General features: G+C 36.3%; 2 protein-coding genes across 2 annotated transcripts; both read left to right on the forward strand.

The window, feature by feature from the left end:
• On the forward strand, window positions 1,095-7,133 carry LOC18789259. Its single transcript, XM_007224168.2, has 8 exons — window positions 1,095-1,981; window positions 2,252-2,307; window positions 3,482-3,591; window positions 3,698-3,857; window positions 4,677-4,769; window positions 6,062-6,193; window positions 6,628-6,703; window positions 6,802-7,133. The coding sequence occupies exons 1-7, from the start codon at window positions 1,165-1,167 to the stop codon at window positions 6,673-6,675; spliced, it is 1,416 nt and encodes a 471-aa protein (XP_007224230.2). The 5' UTR covers window positions 1,095-1,164; the 3' UTR covers window positions 6,676-6,703; window positions 6,802-7,133.
• On the forward strand, window positions 11,815-15,347 carry LOC18790639 (vesicle transport protein GOT1). The gene is made up of 8 exons (XM_007223683.2): window positions 11,815-11,963; window positions 12,144-12,199; window positions 12,339-12,385; window positions 12,687-12,778; window positions 12,923-13,003; window positions 13,130-13,227; window positions 13,308-13,389; window positions 14,970-15,347. The coding sequence occupies exons 3-8, from the start codon at window positions 12,355-12,357 to the stop codon at window positions 15,006-15,008; spliced, it is 423 nt and encodes a 140-aa protein (XP_007223745.1). The 5' UTR covers window positions 11,815-11,963; window positions 12,144-12,199; window positions 12,339-12,354; the 3' UTR covers window positions 15,009-15,347.

Genomic DNA, 15,637 nt, shown 5'->3' on the forward strand with positions numbered 1-15,637 from the left:
CACTTCTAACCATCCAGTGTTTTCAGTTGGTTTAATTGATCCACATCATCCAAGGATGAGTAGAACCTTTCTATTGCATAAACATTTCTTGGTGAAATAGGTTCCAACCGTTCATACCAAACTTGGATAGTATTTCCTTCAAGATTTGGAAAAGAAGCTGTCTGTATAGACCAATTCGAGTACCACATTTTCTAGAGGTCTCACATTAGATAGAAACTACTTTATTTTTTATTTTTTTTTATTTTAATACAAGCGATAATCTAAAGCTTAAAGAGGCAGGAGATTTCCCATAAACACTCAACTAAAATGCATGGGAGTTTGAACCTAAGACCTTTTATCTGCAAGTCAAGATCCTTTTTTACTGGGCTAGACCCCGTTGACATATAGACACCACTTAATTTCATAATTATGGGTGGATTTAGATCTACAAAACAATCCTCAACCTAAGCCGTATCGGGCTTAGGTTTCAATGCCTCAGCCAAGCTCACCCACACAGGTCGGACCTTTTAGGCTTGATAGGGTCGGGATGGGTCATCCAATTGAAAATGTACTTGTATTCAACTATATTAGACTTAATTTATCAAAGCCAAGTAGTCGAGTGGTGAGATAACCTCATTTGAACACCATATCAAGGGTTAGAGTTCCCTAGGGCGCATATTTTTGCAAAATTTCGCAAACACACAAATTGGTTAGTTCGATTATATGAACCAAAAGTTTGGAATATCTTAAATTGTGACTAATTTGATGGATAGCGATTTAATTTATGGACCGAAAAACGAAAATTCGGTTTAACGGTTCAAATTTCCATACTATTATATAGTACTAGTTTTGCACTGAAATTATGATGATAAACTTTTTCTCATTTTATTTATAACAGTGAAATTCTACTTTAAATTAATCTAAACTACAAGAGAGAGATTCGAACTCGAATACAGAGTAGGAATACCGCTCTACCAATCACATGTATGAAATTTTGATGAGAACTTTAAGGAGAGTAGTTGAGCATTTCCAAAGAAATTTTTTTTTTCTACGGCAACTGTTCTTTTCAAGCAAGATGCAAGAGGGGGCGAGCTTGTCTCAGCAGCACAGCCAAAAAGTAAAAAACAGGACCAAGTAAAAGCTAAAAAGAGAAACTACACAACTTTCTCAGAAAAGTGAGTGAGAATGAGAGTGAGCTCCAGCCCCACACAAAATCTGTGGCTACATGATATGAACTCCTACGTCCACCTCCACCATTTCTCCATCTCCACAAACCCATGCTCTCCCAAATCCTCCTCCTTCTCTTGCTCCATGCCTCGCCCTCCCAATCGCAATCGCAGAACTCGCGGCAACCGAAACCCTAGCCGCCCAACCACCACCATAACCACGACCACCACAAAACCCTACTTCTACCCTTCTTCTTCGCCATCGCGCCCTGATACACTCCAAGCCACCTTCGACCTCCAGTACCTCTACCACACCTCCCACTACAGCCTCCAACAATTCCTCTCCTCCGCCTCCGACGCCCTCCAAGACCTTCGGACCCTCGTCTCCGTCGACGCCGATAATCGCGTCATCGTCTCCTGTCGCCCTTCAACGCTGCGTTTCGTCGGAAATTTGGTGATTATGACCTTCGCCGTCGTTTTGGGGTTTAGGGTTTTGGTTGGGTTGGTGAGGTTAGGGTTTGGGGGTCGGTCCGGGTATGGGAGGGAGGGGACGGTGGTGAGGAGGGATAGGAGTCTTGGGGGAAAAGAGGTTGTGGTGGGGAGGGTAGAGAAGGATAGAGTTGATGTGAGGAAAAAGAAGAGTTTTGGGATGTTGGACAATCCTCTGTCGATGCCGAAGAGAACGGTGGTGGATGGTTTGGGGAGGCTTTTGAATAGCCGGGTTCGGGTTTGGGAGAAAAAAAAGCTGCCGAGTTGGTGGCCAAGCTCCATGCCGCAGCAGAGTTCGGTGGTGGATAAGGATTATTATCAAAGCGAAGCAGATAGATTGGTTAGAGGTCTGTTTGTTGGCTCTTTCTCTTTCAGTTCTCATTTTCATATAAAATCATATGTTACTGCATTTACCAAAATCACATTAGAATCATATTTTAACATTTCTGAGTCTGCTATCATTCGAATTCTACATAAGAAGTTTAGGTTCTGACTTGATTTTGTTGGTGGGTTTGCTTTTGTTGTAGGTAAAAGTCACACATTTCTCAGAGTTTTGTAGCTATTTTTTTTATCCCACTTTACATCTTTAATTCGCAACTCATCCACTTGATTTCCAGCGATCACGGACAATAGAATGAGCGGAAAGGACATTGTGGAGGATGATATTATTCATGTCAGTGCTTTTATGTATCGAGTTGATTGTGCATTACTTTTATAACATTTGCAGTCTCATGAATGACAAAATTCCTACAAAGTTTTTTCCCTTTTATTTTTTTCCTTGTGAACTATGATTGTTGATAAATACATAGGTCGATGCTTAAACATACATTTTTTTGTAGGTTCACACACTTTGTACGCACATACATGAGATGTATATGTAGCAAAAATTCAGGTTAGGGTACTTTTCTTGATGGTTTATAAATGATAGTCTTAGAAAAAGTGTAACACTAATATCAATCTTAGTGTTGGTGACTTTAATTGTTTGAAAGCATGTTTTTATACATACAGATACAATATTAGATACATTTATTGTGTAGCTAATAAAAGAGGAGGGTAGTAGCCCTTGCACCATGAGAGACTGGATGTTTATAGTAGCCAAGGATTATGCAGATTGTTACTATATTGCTATACATGAACGTTATGGTTTTTAAGATTTTACTGTATTAATGTCTCTATGTGAAAACCTTGTTGATATATGAGAATTAAGACGTCACGTTGGCATCAGGTTTATCATACACCTTGCTTATTTAAACCTCAGAAACAGTCTTCAAACATTTTCCCCATAAGTAAATATGTGCCAATTGGATTTTTTTCTTCCGTATATTTATTATTTTAATATTCTAAAAACACTAATTTTATAGTTTTTTACTTGCTTATTTATGATTTTAAACTTCCCATCTTAAATTTCTTTTGTCTAACATTTTGGCTAACCAAGGGCCTTTTATGGGTTTTTGAAAGTTTCATCAAAAGGTGCTTCTTCCTTTAAATGATTAAGCATATGAAGCGTGGTGGATGTTGAAAGAATCAATGTGCAGTGCATCATGTGAAGTTAAACCAAATGCTAAATGAGTCTAGATAGTTATCTTTTAAAAGGTTACGTCCCTGAGATATTTTGATGAGCATGTTTGGTTGATGTAATGTTTGTGAATTTCAGTAAGATGTTAAACTTTTTATTTGGAATATTTGTTATATCATTGATTCGTTACAGCTGGGAAAACATTCTTATTATATGAAATTTGAATCATTACCACAATTTCTTTCTTTGTAAATTTTAATTACAATTTTGTGCTGCATTAACTGATCTTTCATAATACATTGTATACTTCTTTGTCTGAGTGGGTGAGCAGTTACGTCAAATATGCAGGGCATCTAGAGTACGGGTCACCTTTGATACAACAAATACACGAGATTCATTCTACCGTGTGTCTGTTGACTTTGTCTTAAATACTTGCAGCAGGTGTGATTCTTGGATGCAATACATTAACATTCTAATAGTTTATATGACCACTTTTTATTTGGGTGCTTTGCTTTCTCCTGGTGTTTCAACATTTATAGTGTGGCAGGGCCCCAAGTCGCTCTACTTATGTTCAGATTGACGGCGAAGATGTTTGTCAATTTGTTGCTGGGCTTGCTGAGAATATTGGGCTTGACAACATTCGTGCTGCAAGAATTGTGTCTGCAGCCGTTGCTGCACGTACACGTTCATGCTTTTTGCAGGCGTGGGTAATTTTTTCACTCTTTTTCTTTTGACTATGGCCATGTCACATGCTTGCACAGACTTGACAACAATTTAAGTGCCTCTTGTGGCACAGGCAGTTATTTTGACATCATATTCTCCAAAAAACAAAAAGTAAATAGAAAACTCTTGGACAATATTTTGTGAATAATTCTGAGAGAATAAAGAAGATTACTTGAAAAATAATTGCTTTAGGGAACTCTAGATCTCTTTGCTCTTTAGGTCATTGGCTTCAGAATTTAGGGGTAGTTTTTTTTTTTTTTTTTTTTTTTTTTGAGGCTATATTGTATGTTTTGAATTCTCCAGTACACTAGTTTTGTTGGCCTGCTGCCTCGTATCTTTGTTGCTTAGTTATGGTCTGCAGGCTTTGGAACTAAATTAACATATGACTTTAACTTATAGTGTAGAAGCCTAAATTTTTTAGGTAAACATTTCTGACAAAAATTCATCACTTTGTCAGAAATGTTGACCTAAAAACATTTTAGACTTTAACATGTCAGTTTAATTGGAGTAGACTTTAACATGTCAGTTTAATTGGAGTCCTGGTAGTTTTAATTTTTTGGTTTATTGGATTCTATGAGTTTTGAATTCCTGGGAGTTTTCTAGAGAATAATTTAAGGCATATGTTACTTTGGTGGTGAGATTGAATTTCGGACCTATAAGTTCAATTTATACTCCATTTTGTATTTTCAAATATATTCTTTTATGGCTTTGATGGAAAATATCCCTTCTTTACCTTTCTAAAAACACTTTATCACATTCTTTGAATTTTTAAATGGTTGTATTTCTTAATTGTTTGATTGCAGGCTTTGGTAATGCAAGGTAAACATGCAGAAGCAGTACTGGAATTGTCAAAGATATGCCTTATTTTGCGGATATTTCCTCCCGAGGAGTCCTCTGTATGTGCTTTGTTTATTCGTGAATAATAACCATATCTGATATTTGCATTACTTTTTTTAATTTTCGGAATTTACTCATAGTTTTTAAATCCTAAACTCTAAAAGCATACTATATTGGTCTGTAAATTTTGATTATGTACCCAGCACATGACCACCTAAGGACAAAGTGGTCATTCTCTACCCATCCTTACCCTCTGACTCATTCCTCTATCTGCCCCTTCTCTGATCATTTGCAAAGCCTATTTCTCTAACCAAGCATGTGATGAGCAAGGTGGAGTAAAATAGCCTTTCTCATCCCGCTGTTTGGTGAAATGCTCCAAGGCATACCGAAGCATGTGCTTCTAGCTCAAAGCGAGACTTCTGCCCTATTGAATAAGAGTCTTAGACATCCTTCGTTTATGCAATCTTGGAATGTCTCATGTATTCAATAGTCAAGTAGGCATTTACATCAGCTGACACCTGCTCAAGTAAACCTTCTACCTCAGAACGAGGCTAAGTCAAGCAGTGATCAAGTTGTAAATGAAAAGAACCGTGCACATGGGTGCTTGCCCTTAATATGGGTCCTGTGAGGCACGTCAGGTCAGGAACCTGTGTATTACGGTCGGCACCTCGTTTTCCCCACTCCAAAAGTGGCTTCCGGAAATACAAGCTTTTTTTTATCAATATAAAGCCTTAGCAGTCGCATTGTCCAGAGCGTTGGCTGACATGCATTGGGGCTAAAACTGATGGGAGGCATTTACAAGTGACAGGATATTAGGGAATGGATAAGAGGGTAGGGAAGAGTAGAGAACGACCAATTTGTCCTTGGTTAAGTGCTCATGTGCTGGACATATGGCCAATTCTTTTAATTTTTTCAAACTGAAATTAGATTTTTGTCCTTGCTAAGAACAAATTCAAAATTTGGAACCAATATGGCACATTTTAAAGTTTAGGCAGACACATTGTAGTTTACCGTTTCCTATATGTATCTTGGTTATTGAATTGAAAAACGTTTTCTTCTTGTATGTATATTCACAGAGCTACAATTGTTTTACATATTATTGGTAAAAATTATGTTCTGCTCCATTTTCCATGTATAGCATGATCTTCAAGACTGTCAGTTATGGTCTGGTATTAGAGGTTTTCAAATGAATCTATGCAAATGCCTCGATGCATGTGATGGAATATTTTTGTTTGGCCTGCTTTGGTTCCTATAATTTACATATGCTACATCAGAAACTGAGAGGCTTTCATACTACTGTTGTTAGTAGTACTGAGTTGTGATTCTTGATGGTTTTGTATTTATTCTGCAGCCAGAGATGGAGATGGTGGCTCGAGGCTTGGCGAAACACTTGAAATTGAATCAGAGGCAATTTCTAATGAGCATGCTTGTTGGCATTTGTAGTGAAGAAAGCCAAAGAAGAGTCGCAGAAGCTTTGGGTTTGGTACGCATCATAAGCTCTTTGCAAATTCATTTAATTTTGTGCAAATATCATGATGAATCTTTGATATTGATTAGTTATGAAAAACTTTTTCTAAAATGTTAGCTCCACCCACTTAGTAATCAGACATAACTCAACAATTGACTTGCAGAGAGTCGGAGCTATATGGGTCACCGATTCCATAATTATTGGTCCCACATTTTATGGGTCTGTTTGGTAGCATAAACTTTAGAAGTATCTCAAAGAATTGTAGATTCCATTTATATGGATTAGCTTAAGTGCAGTCGCCGTTGGTTTGAACCTTGTGAAGCAAGAAAGCAAGAAATTGAAAGAAAAGTTTTCTAGGACTCCTTACCACTTGGTGTTGATTTCTTGCTATTTTTATGGTGTTGAGTTCTTGATGGTGTTGGTTTTGCTGCTAATTTTTTTTATGACAGAATCTTGACCTATCTGGGCTGGACGGGGAAATCTTGGATGCCTTATAGATCGCACCCTTATCCCGTTAGCTCAAAGGTGTTGATCCCCACCAGCTTATCCACAATTTTAACTTTTAAGCATCGACTTGATTATCGGTAATTATTTTCCTAATAATTTTACCATTTCCCTTGCAGATATCATCTTTCATAGGTGCTGGTGATGATGATGAACAATAATGGTATACCGCGAAAAAAGCCATGTAGAAATCACGTAGGGTATTTATTATTGCGAGTCAATTTTAATAACCACTTAAGAATTACACTGTTGGCTGTAATGAACAATAAAAGTACTTTGTAAAAATAGCTATTAGTTCTTATATCTACGTTGTGTATTTATGCTGGGAAAATAGCTTAGCAAGAAAGCATCTTGTGCACTTACTGTTGTAAACAAGTTCAAGCAGCCCGGCTGTTAATACCGTATATTTGCACAATAAATTATTTGAAAATCGCCTACTAATAATTTCTAAGAATGTGATTGTACCAAAATTTGCACCTGCAGCCTATTTTTGGCCAAATTCATTGTGCATACTGAATAGAGGGAAATTCTATAGTGCCCCTAATGTAGACCTTTATATAGGCTACAAGATCATTTCATTAGATTTAAGTGGAGTTACTATTCAGATAAATCGTGTGGCTAATATAAATGTCCACTTATGTGGCTCATATAAATGTCCACTTATGTGGCTCATTTATGACACTTTCATCATGGAACGACTCTTTTAGGTTGTGGGAGCATAGGCTTCATCTTCTTATTTTGAGCTCTTTGGGCCTTCCTGTTTTAGAGCAACTTCACCCATTTACCCTTAGCCATGGCAAGGGGGGAGCTAGGGCAGTCACTATTCACGTGAATAGTGGTTGCCTTACAAATAGTATTTTGTGTTTCTATTCATTGCCATGGCTAAGGGCAATTACTATTCATTTTTTTGTTTTTTTCACAAATTTTTTAATGAAAATAATTAATTTGGATAATATTTTCAGATAAGATTTTCGGATTCCTACGTGTCAAGACTATTCATAATCGGATAAAATTTTCAGATAAGATTTTTGGATTCAAATTTCAGATGAATTTCAAAATTCAAATTTCAGATAAATTTTTGAATTCAAATTTCGAATGAATTTCAAAATTCAAAATTCAGATAAATTTGTGTTTAAATTTCGGATGAATTTCAAAATTCAAATTTCATACAAATTAGGGTTCAAATTTCGGATGAAATTTCAAATTTCAGATAAGATTTTCTTCCAATAAAAAATCAAGCCATGTGGCATGTCTATCTTGCCAAAATTTTCTATAAAACAAGAGGCTCAGCTCATACCTCTCACATTACATCTTTCTATATTTTCATTTCTCAGAGTTTAGAATTCATACTTCATTCATTCTCAATGGAAGATTTTAGGAGATGCTTGGAGAGGCAAGAGCGAGATCCAAATGAGAGAAACCGTAGAGCAGATGAAATCAATGAGTTGCAGAGACAAGTCGATGAACAAGTTCTCCTAGCAGTGGCTTTGCAAGATGAAGAGAACCAAGGTCGCCTCCGTGGTTCACAAGTCGGCCGCCGCCGGAATGTGAAAAGACATAGGCATTCTCGGGGTAAGAATCTTTTGGAAGATTATTTTATCACAACTTCTTTGTACTCTAATGTTGATTTTCGAAGGCGATTTAGAATGCAACCCCATTTGTTCAATAAAGTCATGCATGCTATTTGCAATTATGATGCATACTTTGTTCAAAAGTGTGATGCTACTGGGGTTTTGGGGCTTCTTCTGGAGCAAAAGCTTACAGCTATTATACGAATGTTGGCGTATGAAGCATCTGCTGATCAGGTGGATGAGATTGCCCGGATGGGGAAGTCCACTACGTTGGAGGCTTTGGTAAGATTTTGTCAAGCAGTTGAAACTCTGTACACTAGGGATTACCTGTGTAGACCTACTCCCAGGGACCTTCAACGGCTTCTACAAAAAGCCGAAGCTCAAGGATTTCCAGGAATGATTGGTAGTATCGACTGCATGCACTGGTAATGGAAGAATTACCCAACTGCCTGGCAAGGTGATTACGGAAATAGAAAAGGCCAAAAAAGTATCATCCTTGAAGCCGTTGCTGGCTTCGACACATGGGTTTGACATGCCTTCTTTGGAGTTGCAGGATCCCAAAATGACCTCAACGTCCTGGGTCAATCCCCGGTCTTTAACGATGTATTGAGAGGTCAGGGCCCCAATATCACATATCAAGTCAACAATACAGTGTACTAGACAGGGTATTATCTAGCTGACGGCATATACCCGAGGTGGACCACTTTTGTCAAATTCATTCCGAATCCCCGATCCTAAAAGCAAAAATTATTTGCTACCTATCAAGAGGGATACAGGAAAGATGTCGAAATGTGTTTTGGCATCCTTCAAGCTCGGTGGTTGATTATTCGAGGTGCGGCCCGTATGTTTGATGAGGAGATCCTCAGAAGCATTATGATGACTTGCATCATCCTCCATAATATGATTGTGGAGGATGAGTACGATTATGATGCTTTAGAGGTATACGAACTGAATCCAATGAACACAACCTTGACACGGATTTATGAAAGGCCCATGGGGCCAAGTGGAGAACCGTTTATGTCGGAATCGTTGGTGAGGGGTGGTCATTTGATGACCCGAATGATAGATCAATATACAGAGATGCAATCTTCGTATATTCATGAAATGCGTCAAGTTCACTTGATGGAGCATCTATGGACGGTGAAAGGCAATGAAAATGAATGATGGAGCATAGATGCTTTGGTTATGTTTTATTTAGTTATGGTTAGGTTGTGTTGTATTTTTATTTATTATGGTTTGGTTGTGGTTTGTTATTATTATTGTGCCTTGTTTGCAGTTTTTTTTATTTTAATTTTGTTTTGTTTGAAGTATGGAATATGTTGAATAAAAAGGTAATTTATTGAATGCTTTGTTTATTAAATAAAGAAATCTAATACAAGTCATTAAGAATTACTACTACTAAAATAAAATACATGAATTACAATAACTTTAATAGAAAACATGAAACATACAAATACATAAAAGGTATGCTAACTAATTTAATGGTTTCCATCATTTAACCAATCCGTGTTGCTAGGCCCATCATCCCGGAAAAGTCTTCTTCTCATAACATCCCTTCGTTCTAGCTTCCAAAGTTGTTTTGTTTCAGGGGACATATGACTTGTATCCATCGCCATGGTTTTCCGATCCGTCTTGTCCATATCTTTTTTTGCGCAAATACTCCCTTTCTTGTGCATACTCAGCTTGAAGGGCCAACTCGTTATCCTGGCGTTTTTGCTCCATTTCAATTCTTATGCCGTTTTGCCTTGCAATTTCCTCCAAAAGCTTTGAATTATTATTGCTTGAATTACCCGCTTTCTTTGCCTTCGCGGCCTTTCGGCCAATGGGCATTGGCTCCTTTTTGATAGGTGAGTCTTGACTCATAGGGGAATCGAGAGGTGAATCCGATGTCATTGAATCACGGAGTGGCGTCTCGTTTAACATAACGGCGGGACCTGTCGAAATAATTGGGAAGCGTTTGCAATATTTCACCACCTCCCAACATTCATGATGGTTGAAACTTTTTTTGCCACTCCCGGTTGCACCGAACCACATTTGTGCTTGAATTATCTATTTAACAAAAAAAAAAAAGAAATGCAATAAATATTTAAAATATATTGGATATGCAAGTAACAAAAAAAATAATAATGGAAATGCAATTAACCTTACAAATAAATTAGAAGTGCAAGAAAATTAAGAAACAATTGGAAATGCAAGAAATATGAACAAAATATTTAAAATGCAAGAAATATTAACAAAATATTTAAAATGCAAGAAATATTAACAAAATATTGAAAATGCAAGCAATTTTAACAAAATATATATATTAGGAGATTAAACTTAATAAAACAAAAATTATAAAATACTTACCTCGTTAGTACGATTTTCCCTACTTCTATAGTTGTCCATCGCTTTTGTTAGGGCATCTCTCCATTTTTCCAACTCTTTATTGAGAATTTTCCACCAACTTGATAATGTCATCTCCGTACGAGTAGACCCCGAAATTTTTTCACAAAATTCGGCATGAATTTTTTTTCACATATGAAAAAATTTCATCTCATTGCCGGACACAGGACAATGACAAATTTGGAGCCAAGCCTCACACAAGGAAACATCTTCCATGGTGCTCCAAGCCCCTCCGGTTTCGATAGAAGAAGCCATAAAAATATGAAATCAAAATACAAGGTGAAAAAGAGGAAAATGTTGAGTAAAGAGTGAATAATAGTAGAAGTATAGTGAAATGTATGAGGATTGGTGTTGAAAGTGAAGGGTATTGATAGGTATTTATAGAAAAAAAAATCTGAATTTTTTAGAATTTTAAAAAAAAAATTTTGATTTTTTTTTCATAATTTTATTGCCCAAAAAATAACAGCCGTTGGATTGGATTCGGATATGCTGATCAGAGGGCTGGGGGCGCGACAAGTAGCATATTCCCGTTGGAGCTGGCGTTGCGCTGACGTCAGCGCACACTGGTTCAAATTTTTTTTACCAACGGTAAAAAAAATTTGAACGTGCTCGCTGACGTCAGTGCCCGCGGGCTAAACCCCCCTTCGGGCTGGCCCGAGTTGGTGGGACCCACAAGCCTCCGGGGCTTGGGCTGGACGCTAGAACGCAATTTTTTTTTCCCCCTAGCCTCGGGCTCGGCTGGCCCGTTGGACTTGCTCTTAGAGGCTTTTATTTGTAACTTATCATAAAAAATTAAAAAAAGAGTTTAAGAGCAAATCGAAAATTAGCTACAAAATTATTCTAAAAGAAAGTTTTGGGACAAATTGAAATCTAGCTACAAATTCAGGGATTTCGACATATTGTCACCAATTTTTTTTTTTTGTTGTTGTTTGGAAAACAGAGAGGAAGGTTCAAGTGGTGATGTTGTCTTTGGGGTTTTTGCCCACCTATTTCATTATAATAATAAATAAAATTATTAAATTTTTTTTTTTAAAAAAAAAAAGGTGGTGATGTTGTCTAACCAATACAATTGAATTGAGCCCTATTGACTTTACTGTTTGCGCATTTTAGCGGACAACTGCTCGTTCAACTAAAATACGCCATGCACTGACTTCACATTTCTTAACCTCTTTCTTTCCTTTGTTTAGAAGTTGCAGAAAAACAAACATATACGCGCCCATCACGCGCCCATCCCCCTCTCTCTCTCTTAACAAACCATTTCCGCTCCAACCTTCTCAGTCTCTCTGCATCAGTCTCACAGTTTCTCTCTCTCGCTCTCGCTCTCTGTAAGCCTCGACACTATTAACTCCGTTTGGTGGCCGAGAAAGGAAAAGAAAAGAAAATGAAGAATTAGGGCGCGATTTTTATTTTCTCTTCTTGTCTTTCTCACGGAATCCAATTGGAGCTCTAGATTCGCTGTCTGCTCATTCTAATTCGGTAAACTGATCGCAATCTCTCTTCTACAGGTTCTCGTAAGATCTTCGTCGTCAACTCGTGTTTGCTTGCGTCAGGTTTATTCAAGGTAGTGTTGCCGCATAATTTTTCTTCTACAATTTGAAGCCCTAATTTCAGTTACCTTTCGCTTTTTCTTCAATCCGATTCATTTACTTAATATGTTAATTTCTTTTTCCGATGCTAATTTTTGGTGTTGTGGTCTGCAGTGAATCGTCAGCGAAAATGGTTTCCTTCGAGATGAATGATCGGAAAAGTGAGTAATTTTGTCTATCTTTACTTTGTCATAATATTCAAAGAGGTTTGGATGCTTTTAATTACTTGGTTTGATACATTCATATATAATCTTTTGTTATTTTTGGATGCTTTTGAGTACTTTGTTTGATATACGTATACATAATTTTGTTTATGTGAACAACTTGTTATTGTTAATACTAATTAATTCTTTAAAACTGGAATAATAATTTGGTGTAGTAATACTGAAGGTGCCAGTTGAGATCTTTTTTTAAATGTAAATTGGTGTGACCTCTAATTTGTTCAATTCTGAAATGAAACAGAGATTGGACTAGGATTGACAGGATTTGGCATATTTTTCTCATGCCTGGGAATCGTTTTCTTCTTCGACAAGGGACTACTTGCAATGGGAAATGTAAGTAACTTTAATAATTATATGTAATCTCTTTTCAAGTTATGTATTTTTTGCTGTGTTTGCAATTTTTGTTTTTTTGTTTTATTTATTGTTGTACATGATACCTGTTTTAACACTCCTCATTTGTTTGTGGTACTTAATCAGATCCTCTTCTTCTCAGGAGTGACTTTAACCATTGGATTTAAGCCCACGATGCAATTCTTCATGAAACGTCAAAATTATAAGGTTTGTAATCATTAATGTTTCTCTCCATTTCTGCACGACTTTTTCCATGCATGTTTTATTTTCTTTTCAGGGCCATGCATGTATTCTAACTTTTCTTTTTCACCTGGTTTTGTTCATTAATTACAGGGAACAATCTCTTTTAGTCTTGGCTTCTTCTGTGTGATCATAGGATGGCCTATTGTGGGCATGCTTTTGGAGGGATATGGGTTCATCGTACTCTTCAGGTCTATAGGATTTTTACTGCGATTCATAGTAATAAATTTTTTTTGCTTATATAAAATTGCTGATGGAGTATGTTGTGCAGCGGCTTCTGGCCAACACTGGCAGTTTTTCTTCAGAAGATTCCAGTTCTTGGTTGGCTATTTCAACAACCATATATTAGATCGGTATGTTTATTTCAGTATTTATTGTTCATAATAGTGGATTAGTTTTTATGCAATATCTTCTTGACTTGCACAATCATGAATACCATTTCAGACAATTGGGAAGTCCTGGTTTCTTGTTTATTTTCATAACATGATTTATGTTTGGATTTTGCATGGGAGTCAGTCTAGCCATTTTTATGTCTATAAAAGTTAGTTGATTATTGTTAAGCATGATGAAAAACATATAGGAATCAGGAGCCAGTGTTCAATAAGAGATAATGTAAACTAACTGATAGGTAATGCAATTTGAGCTCTGTTTGCACATAAACACACACACATCCATACGTATGGATGTGTGTATCTGCATAGATAGACTGGGGTAGACTGTGGGACATGATATGATATATTTTTGGTAATCATGATTTTAACTCTGTTTTTGTTAACCAGAATCCCTTTCTAGGAATGTGAGTGGGTAATTTGGGATTGTGCTGTATATAGTTGGGTTTCATGTGTATCTGGAATTAATTTTTGATTGAAATATGGGGACCCCTTTTTCTTTGGATATCCAAATACGTTCAAATTATTTCTCACAACAGACAAATAAATCCAATTTATAGTAATCTTTTTTCTAAGTAATTCTAAAACTTTTGTGCAAAGATTTGGGTAATCCTAACTGTTTAGGGCATTAGACGTAGTGAAAATATTTGAAAAAAATTGGGCACATTGTTTTAAAAAAAATAAAAAAAATAAGAACTTTGATATCCACGGTTTATTATTTATCTATTCAAAATGAGAAAAGAACAGTTTTCCAAGTTCGTGTGCATGTCTTAGAAGCTTCTGGGTGCAGCTTTTTTTTTTTTCTTAGATTATAGCTATTATTTTTCACCCTTTTTCCTTAAAACAAGTTTGTGTAAATTGTTGTTATTTCTTCTATGTTTTTGGTATTTGAGTTGGTGAAATAAAAATACACAGTATTATAAGGGTGAAATTAAGACATGTTGTTTTTCAAGTTAATTAAAAAAAAATTGTAAACAAATTTGAAATGTGAACCTTTTGTCTTTGTAATAGCAAAAAATGGGATTTATTTGTCAAGTTCCTTATAAGTATTTAAACATGAGTTGTGTCTGAATTGTGTTTTGTTTAGTTAGATAATGATCATCAGGGTAGGTTATATTACCTTGGTGGGGACATTCATCTTGTAATTTGTTACAAATGTATCTGTTCTCTTGGAGAATGACTTTCAACAATTACTTGGTTTAGTTTCATCATTGGTTTATATTACCTTGTGAGAGGCAAGTTTTTCATGATAGTGGACATTCTCTCTCTTAGAAAGTGTACTGAAGACCCAGTATGTCCAAAATGCTTGAACTTCCTGTTTCGTGTCCAAATTAAGTATTCCCTGGTACTGTGCAGTCTACTCTCTGCCATGGTGGTAGCACCTTATAGTATGTCCTAAGTTCAGGTGGCACCTACTTGCACAACCACAAGTTCAAAGAATGGAGGATCTAGTCTCTATAATGTTTATTCTTGCCTGAATATGAGCTTTATCTGTACGATTATTCTTAGTGCAAGTAATCGATTGATCTCTCTCTGATTTGCAGTTCTTTGACCGATACCGTGGCCGACGGGTGCCTGTGTAAGCCAGGAAATAGAGTGCCACAAATCTGGGGCAGGCGAACCTGTAATTTCTTGTAAAATACTTTCTAGATGGAGAAGCATAATTCTTTTTAAATTCAGTTTCCAAATTGACTGTAGGAAATGATCTCTCAGTTAATGGGATTTTATATTTTACTGAAAAAAGGAAAAAAAAAAAAAAAAAGAAGTGAACGAAATGATATATGAGCTCTATCTTTGTTGGTTTTGCTTCATTTGTTCCCGTTGCTGAATGTAAAATTCTTTTTTTCTTGATGACTTGGACACTCTTGGGTGCATGTTCCTCTATTAAGATTGTCATCGATTCTGGTCGAGGGTTTTGAATATTTCTTACTAAGGAAACAATGGTTTTCCCCCAGCTATTCCATGATTGTTAATTCAATCTCCGGACATTTTTCCGAGTAAATTAAGGATTTAAACTATATGAAAATAGCATATGTAGTACTTGTGGTTAGATTTTTCATATTCCATCCAATTTGCGGTTCAGAATATCACGTGCAGAGCATGTGGGGCACATATATTCAAATTTTTGATAATTTAATTAATTTCAGAATAATTCGAGTTTGATGAATGCTTTGAGTATGCATAATCAATTGGTGGAAAAAATATTAAAAGA

Source organism: Prunus persica, chromosome G1, assembly GCF_000346465.2.
Source record: "Prunus persica cultivar Lovell chromosome G1, Prunus_persica_NCBIv2, whole genome shotgun sequence".
Taxonomy (NCBI): domain Eukaryota; kingdom Viridiplantae; phylum Streptophyta; class Magnoliopsida; order Rosales; family Rosaceae; genus Prunus; species Prunus persica.